General features: G+C 35.2%; 1 protein-coding gene across 5 annotated transcripts in view; it reads left to right on the forward strand.

The window, feature by feature from the left end:
- Window positions 1-6,802, forward strand: part of LOC131065997 (probable amidase At4g34880) — a 51,239-nt gene extending 44,437 nt beyond the window's left edge. Inside the window, exons 3-6 of one of the 5 annotated variants that reach the window (XM_059218033.1) lie at window positions 5,501-5,737; window positions 5,942-6,131; window positions 6,220-6,345; window positions 6,419-6,629. In XM_059218033.1, the coding sequence (XP_059074016.1) occupies window positions 5,501-5,737; window positions 5,942-6,131; window positions 6,220-6,345; window positions 6,419-6,478 (613 nt within the window). In that variant the 3' untranslated portion in view covers window positions 6,479-6,629. Of the gene's footprint in view, window positions 1-5,500; window positions 5,738-5,941; window positions 6,132-6,219 lie in introns of all 5 variants that reach the window. The other 4 variants (XM_059218034.1, XM_059218035.1, XM_058000656.2 and 1 more) reach the window with 4 other exon arrangements.
- The last annotated feature ends 1,298 nt before the right edge of the window (window positions 6,803-8,100 follow it).

The raw sequence follows: 8,100 nt of genomic DNA on the forward strand, positions 1-8,100 counted from the left end.
GTGCATTGGATGGTGCAGAGGGTCCACATAGTGCTGAATTTAGTGAAGAAGAATGTATGGCAATACACGCCAAAGTTCTGTCAATTCTACATACTACTTTGATACTATCCTTCCTAGCATTGCAGTGTATGATGAAGATGATTGGCATTTAAATGCTCTCTCCAGTGTTGCAGAGAAGGGGAGTATAGGAGCAGGTGCCCGTGATGGAGTTTTTTTTGAACCTGCCACACGTGTTTCTGATTTTGGCATAATGGGTGAGTTTGTGCCTGAGAGTTTTTAATTCTGATTTGGCATGGAGAAGGCTTATGCGAAGTGTTCGTGAACAAAGTTTGGCGAAGTTAAAATCTTTGATGGGCCTGGTCATAATATGAGTTTAGCAATGGAAATGCAGGGATGTCAGTGCATAGCTGTACTTGTTGGCTTTCAAGGGGGAGATTGTTGGGAATGTGAAGCGCAACAGTCACATGACCATTTGCCTTCTCTAGACTCTTCGTTTCATGACTGAATATGTTTATATAAATGGCTGTGTGCAGCCCATACATGATGTACAATGAGACTGGATATAGATTTATAGAAGTGTTCCCTGCTTTCTAGCCAGTAATGGTGAACCACATTAAACTTCGTGTTATGTGTTGTTGTGAATTCGTTTCTGTTATAGTTTCTCTGTTTTACCGTTGATTATTATGTTTCTCTGCTTGTTTAAAATTAACAGTGATTGCATACAATCTCTAATTAGTAGCAACAATCTCTTGATCTGCATACATGAAAACTTGGATGATTGTAAATATAGTTGTTGCTGATCTTAAGATAACTTTAATTGCTTTCCAATGTGCTCGCTTCAAATAACCTTTTGAATATCACTGCTCTTTGAATACTAACGTTGCTGTTCTTCATTTTAGAGAATTTGACTTGTTCATTTATTATTGTTTCTTGTCTATGAAGTCGATTCTAGTTTAGTCAGCCATGTTCCATTAAGACGTATCATCAAAATTTTCTTTAATATAATCGTTGTTCACATATTAATGAAGTCAGCTTTATCCTTAATCTGCCACCTTTGTTGTTCGTAATATATTCGCTGCTCCATATATGTTTTTGTGAATTGTTTCATGATTTAGTGGCCTTTGGCCTTAACAAGATATATATCACTTTTCCTTTAACATTGATGATACTTAATCCAACAATCTTGTCCATGCTTGTTTGAAATTACTGTCAAGAACGAATCTAATGGTCTATATACCTTTGACATCAAACTCAAACAACAAATTCCTTCTACAATAGCTTTGACATTGATGACAATATTTCTGATAATCTCCGCTGAATACCTTTGGCATCAATGAGAATATTTCCAACATAATAAGCTGTGAAAATCTGATTAATAGCTATGTGATGTATGTTGTGACACTTACACTGCTGATGTCTGCAAGTATCTAACAGGGGATGCATTGAAATTCTTTTTTTTTGTTAGGACTGTACTTAAAAAGGAAGTGATAGGGAACCAGGTAATGGGAAGATGCATGCAGTAGGTGGCATCCATTTCAAAGCTATACAACATTTGTACAAGCTGCTGGTGTCATTGTTATAACTTATAATCATATAATCCACTACAAATCAGCTGTAGCTTGTGGAGAGAGCTATAGCTTCTGATGCACTGCAAAATATCCAATGGTTAGACTAAAATCTGTGGTTGTATAACACACAAAAACACAAGAAATCGTTAGTGTTAATCAACCAAAAACTAATCTAAGCAGGTATATCAAAAGAGACACTAAAAACATGCTAAAGTATTTAACTATGGAAGTAAATACAACAAGGCATCTCCAAATGCCTTTTAACATGCTCTTAGCTCCTTCTCCTTTGTTCCTCTCCTCTCCAAGTTCCAAACTAGTGTAGCTCTCAACAGTTTTTTGCACTATGGATGCTTATGGAGGTTCAAGATTGGAGATGATTAACTATGCTCTGCAAGTGTAAAAATAAGCCAAATATGAGATGCTATGAAATGAACTAAGATTTCTTTTTAGTCCAAAATGATAATATATTAGTGATTTTATGCTAAAATGCTCTCTAGAAATGCCTATAGATTAAATGCATACAAGTTTTTCAGGATTTGGATTATGAAGAAATGAGCTTTATTTATAGGAAAAATGGAACAATGGATGGCTGAGATTGAGTAATCTCAACAAGGGTCAGGATTGAATAATATTCAATCCATGTGATGGCTTTCAACCCAATCCCAGGATGACAAGTGTCAATATGAGATAGGTTGAGAGGAGAGGGAATAAGCATTAAATGCTTGAAATGACTTGAGAGTTAAGTTGGGAGTTAAGGTCAAGGTTGGGTTGAGTGAATAAATTCTTTATTTAAAGAATAAAGATTTTATCTAATGGATAAACTCTTGTGCAAGGGTAAAAAGAATAACCATGGTCAAAGCAATAAATACTTGAGGAGACACATGAATCATATGAGGCCGGTTGAGTTAGGGATTAACCATAAATGGTCATGTAAGAGCCATAAGAGGTTTCGAAGACTTTAGAGGTTAAATTGTTGAACACACAAAACATTAAATGCTTTTCAAAGACTTTGAAGTCTTTGAGAAGTGACTTCAAGTTGCTTAGGAATGTGACAATAATTAGGGGATGGATTAGGTTAATTAGGAAGGGTTTAGAAGTATCTAGAAGGGGGTTTAGGAGTGCAAGTGGATTTGGTGGGTGAGGGAAAATAGGATTTTAATTAAAATAAAATTAATTTATTTCAACTTGTGGTTGCAACTTGCATTTGTAGGAAAATGCAAGTTGGGGGGGGGGGGAATAGTGATTTAAATAAATGTTTTATTTAATTTATTTAAAAGAGGAAAGAAGATTAAATTGAATAAATAGGATTTATTCATTTAATTGACTGTGAATTTGGTTTAATGAATTAATTAAAATAAATTGAATAATTTATTTAATTAATAGGAGAATGTTTTGAAGATGAATTAATTAAATATTAATTTAATTGACTGTGAATTTGGTTTAATGAATTAATTAAAATAAATTGAATAATTTATTTAATTAATAGGAGAATGTTTTGAAGATGAATTAATTAAATATTAATTTAATTAACTGATGGCTAGTGGATTTTTAATCAGATAAATAGCAAATATGTATTTAATTAAAATGGACAGATTTATGTGACTACAGCTTCATATTTTGATAATTATTATTGTTTAAAATAAATATCAGTTGCAAAAAAAATCATATTTTCCCTGTTTTCATTGCTGAAAGTTTTATTCTACTGCTTGGTAATTGATTCTGGAGTTAGTGGTTTTGGTACAGTTTGTAGAACTATTGCATCCTTCATTGTACTCTCAAATATATCAACTCCTGTTCCGGTTATTTTAGAATTTGCTTTCCAATTGTTTGACAAAATGTTTTTTCCAGACATTTGTTATAATTCCCAGAACTGAAAATAGAATAATGTTTCATTACTTTATCATTCATATTGTAAACATTTGTGTGGATCTTCGTCAGATTGCCTTTCGATTGTAAGTCTAGATGACAATGCCGCCAAGACATCTTTAATTATATAAATTTTCCATACTACATACATTAATTCTACAACTTGCCACCAGTAAGTTAGTGTCGTAACCCCTGTATGCACAATATTAAAATAACATCACACCATAATACATCCTGATAGCACCCAATATTAAAATAAATTACAGATTTTCAATCTGTAGATACCTCATGCCCTTTTTGAAACAAGGACAAATGGTCTAGAAAGTTTTTGGCACTCGAATCAAGTTTTTGTTACATTTTTTCATTCCATTCCATTATCAATACTACCACTGTCAATAACAATTTTATTACACTTTCTTTAGACTTGCATCTTGTGTGGAAACTCATGGTACTTCTCCTTTGTTTGAATTGAATCATTTCTTCTAAGTTCTTACCATCACAATTTATCTTTTGGACATGACATTTCTTGCCTTGATTTCTGTTCTCCCTGTGTTATATTTTTCTTTATTCATTTCTTCTGCATCTTTCATTTCCCTCAAAAATCATTTGAGAGCACGATACTCTTCCCAACCACAGCTATAACATAAATATGTTCTTTTTGAGCTGTAATGGCACCAACTATGTCTTCTTCCCCTTTGGGTTGATTCTATACCTCTTCCATTCAAGTTTTCCCTTCCTCTAATACTCTCACCTACATCGTTCTTTGAATCTTCTGACTTAGGTGTAGGCTCTCTTCCTTGACCTTTTTTGAAGGCCAGACCTCCTCTCTTTGCAAGTGTCTTACTTTAGACATATGCTTGCTCAGCTTTTCTTCATCCCTTTATGCTTCGTGATAGGCTTCATCAACAGAATGCAACATGATTAAGGCTAACTCTTCTTAGAGTAGGAAACATAATCCATTTAAACATTGTGGCAGTAATCTTTCCATCTTCTAGCATGGTTGTCTTTATTTATAACTTCATGTGTTGATCAATGTATCATTGTACAAGCGTTTCTCTATCTCAAATTGTGAAATCATTAAAACTTTTTAATTTATTTATCCATAGGCACAAAATTTTACTTCGAGTGTTTAAAATTTTGTCACTTTGTTATCTTAACTTCTGCCCTCTCGTCTCTTGCTTCTGTAAATTATCTAACCAAAGTGCACCTTGGGATTTCATTTCTTAAACAGGCATATTTACCTGTCAAGGATGATTTATTGTATTGCCCATCTCAACGTGATTTTTCAATTCTTAAATGCAACGCATAAACACTTCTTGATTTAGATCTTCTTTGAAATTTTAAATATCAGCCTTGAGTTTGGTGCTTTGCTTTGTGAAAGCTTCAGTAATTCTTTCTATCAAATTACATGCTACATTCCAGGGCCTTGGAATCTTCGTCTTTTCTTTAGAATAACCCTATCATGGCACCCTAATTTTTCTTTCATAGTTCCTTGGATACGTGATACCAGTTACTCTTTTTTATAATCTAGTATTTTTACAAATTCATTAACCAATATTATAATTTCTTTCTTTCTTCAGTTGGAATAGTATTTTTCCCTGGCTGTTTTTTGGTTGAAAGCTCCAGCATCATAGAACACCAAATTCCTAAAGTCTTGAGGGGTATCTATTCTACGCAGATTAATCCATTTCTTAAGAGGTAATGATTTTTTTAGGTCAACAGCAAGCCATATACTTAAGCTATCTACAAACGTGGATGCCAAAGAGTAAAGAGCATATGGCTTGCTGTTGACATAAAAACGTTTCAATGAAAAAAAGGAAGAATAACATGTGATCCACCCAACCATCAAACTGAGGCGTCATTGATATTGGCTAAAATTATAAATGAGTTATCAAGTTAAACAATAATAAGGAAGGTAGGTGCCTTGCCGAAGATCTATAGCAAGTTTCAATGTCTTTTGGTTTATGAATAATATCTTATAAATCAATGATTATTTACAAGTTCACGTTTGACCAGATTGAACAAGATTCTAAGATACTTAACTTGAATCTGTTGATAACAGACAGACCAATTTGCAGAACTGTAACAGATGCCGTTTACTTATTAGATGAGATTGTTGGGTATGATGTTTACGATCACAAAGCTACAAGGAGTGCAGCTCAGTTTATTCCGAAAGGTGGGTATAAGCAATTCCTCAAGACAGGAGGGCTCCAGGGAAAGAGGCTGGGTATAGTTCGAAACCCGAATTTATCACCTGCATCCGCGGTAGCAATATCTTTTGAGAAGCATCTAGCAACTATGAGGCAAGCATAACCTTTTCAGTGGCAAGCAAATTTGTACCTACTGCTTGAGAGCAGTTTTCGTTCCGTTAACAATGCATTATTAAATAGCTATACTATGTGTGTTCCCACAGAATTAGAAAAATGTTTTAAAGCAACACCAGAAGTAAAACAATATTTTCTTCTTTAGAAAGAACTACATGACCTCTCTTGATCTCTGATGTGCAGGAAGAAAGGGGCAACTTTAGTGGAAAACCACATTTTCAGTAATTTTTTGAATTTAGGCGGCGATGCTGAGGAAATTGTGCTAGGATACGAGTTCAAACATGATCTAAAAATCTACCTTTCAGGGCTCTTGCAGTCTCCTGTTCGCACATTAGCTGACATCATCTCCTTCAATAAACAACATCCTAAGGAGGTAGAGCATCTCTTTCTTTCTTTGTTTTCTGCATGTTTTAATTTCTATTTTTAAATGCTTATAAGATTATATCTGTATTTTCTATCAGGAAAAACTTTCTGAGTATGGACAAGAGAGATTCCTCCAGTCTCAGAACACATCTGGCTTGAAAGCACAGCCTTATAAAAAAGCACTAAAGATAGATCGCATGCTCACAAAAACTGGAATTGAAAAGGTATTAAAAAGCTATAAACTACACGCTCTGGTGTCCATGAATCTTCAGATTTCAAGTGTTCTAGCCATTGCAGGATATCCTGGTATCAGTGTACCTGCAGGCTACGATACAAAGGGGGTTCCCTTCGGCATAATTTTTGGAGGAGGACGAGGCTCAGAGACCACTCTCATTGAGATTGCCTATGCTTTTGAACAGGCAACTAAAGTGAGGAAGGTTCCTTCGTTGAGCACACAAAGAAACTATTAGTTCTCTTTTCTTTAGAAAATATAGCAAAATTCCTTACATCGACAAAAGTGTCCAAGCTTCCCTGGCGTCATTATTATTTCCAATGTCTGCCCCAATGAGAATTTTTATTTTGTGCAGGCTGGCTGCTTAAGATACAATAAATAAATTGGCACACTCTGTAACTAGCATTACTTATAAACTTTTATATAAGTTCAACTAGATTTTGCCTCCATTGTAGAAGTTGTATGCAGTTGGACTTGTTGGCCTCTATGTTGGACTCTTTTTTATAAAATTATTAAAGGCATTATGAAGAAATTGAGAAAATATATGCTATTTATCAAAATGTTGGAAGAAATTAGGGCTTGTGCTCAATGTCATCAAAGTCTTTCATTTCAATGATTGAGTACACTTTATATCGAAGGAGAAACCACCAACAGCTAACTTGTTTCGTCTTCTCGGTTGTTTATCTTGTGTTTGTGGTAGACTCCTCTTCTGTGATATGTTGACTTTTGTTTTGAATGTATGTCAATGATTTTTGTATAAGCTTTATTACAATATATTATGGATAGTCTTGTTTATTCTGATATGGGTTTATTCTCAGCTAACTTTTCAAGCCAAGAGTGCTTTTGATATTATAATCATCAGTATGTCTGGAAACATAAATGTTTATATTTTTTTTTTGTTTTTTTAGTCATTTTATGAGTAGCAGTTCAGACAAATTTTTTTTTTGGTATAAATGGTCTAAGTAATAATCATTTCATTTAGGTGATGTTCATAGGGGTGAAGTTTTCGGGTTGCTTTGGGAAGTTACTGATGGGATAGGGTTTGGGATAGACTAGCCTAGTCTATGCTCTTAGATCCTTTCCTTGGATCACCAGGCGTTCTAACCACACCCTAGGGTCTCTAGGACTTCCTGCTTGTGGAATCCCCTGACCTTGCCCAATCCACCCACCAACAACTTGAATTACTTCTCCTAAGGTCTCACCTACTCATGAAATTCAAAGAACCCTTACTTAGGCTAATAAGGGTTTGGCTTGTCCCACACCTTCTTAGGTCCTAGCAAGGATAGGACATGTCTTAGACATGGTTTTCCATCCATTCATGTGCCCCCAAGTGGTTTCAACCTTCCAACCTCTTACTGATTCCACTATTTTGTCTTTTTCCTACAAAATAGGGCTACAAGGAATGTGCCCAATTAGGCCTCCAATTCGGACTTTTAGGGCTCCCTCTTGCAGACGATGCATATGCTTGTGAAACTTCCCAAAAGACCTACTATTCATTTGGTAAGGGCTCAAGGATTTTTCTGGTTTTGGGCCTCCAAGTGTCCGTACACTGCCCTAGGTGAATTTTGGGGTTTTCAAGGGTTTTAAAGAGGGTTTTTAGGCCTGCCAGGGTCACAGTGTTGGTTTGATGTGTTCACCACCTTGTTTGGATTGGTGGAAGCTCCTCCTTCTCACCAATGGTGCTCCACTCACCCCTCTACAACTCCTCCAAAGGGTGCATCCTCATCTGACCTTCCTTTCTCTCCTG

This window comes from Cryptomeria japonica, chromosome 3, assembly GCF_030272615.1.
Source record: "Cryptomeria japonica chromosome 3, Sugi_1.0, whole genome shotgun sequence".
Taxonomy (NCBI): Eukaryota; Viridiplantae; Streptophyta; class Pinopsida; order Cupressales; family Cupressaceae; genus Cryptomeria; species Cryptomeria japonica.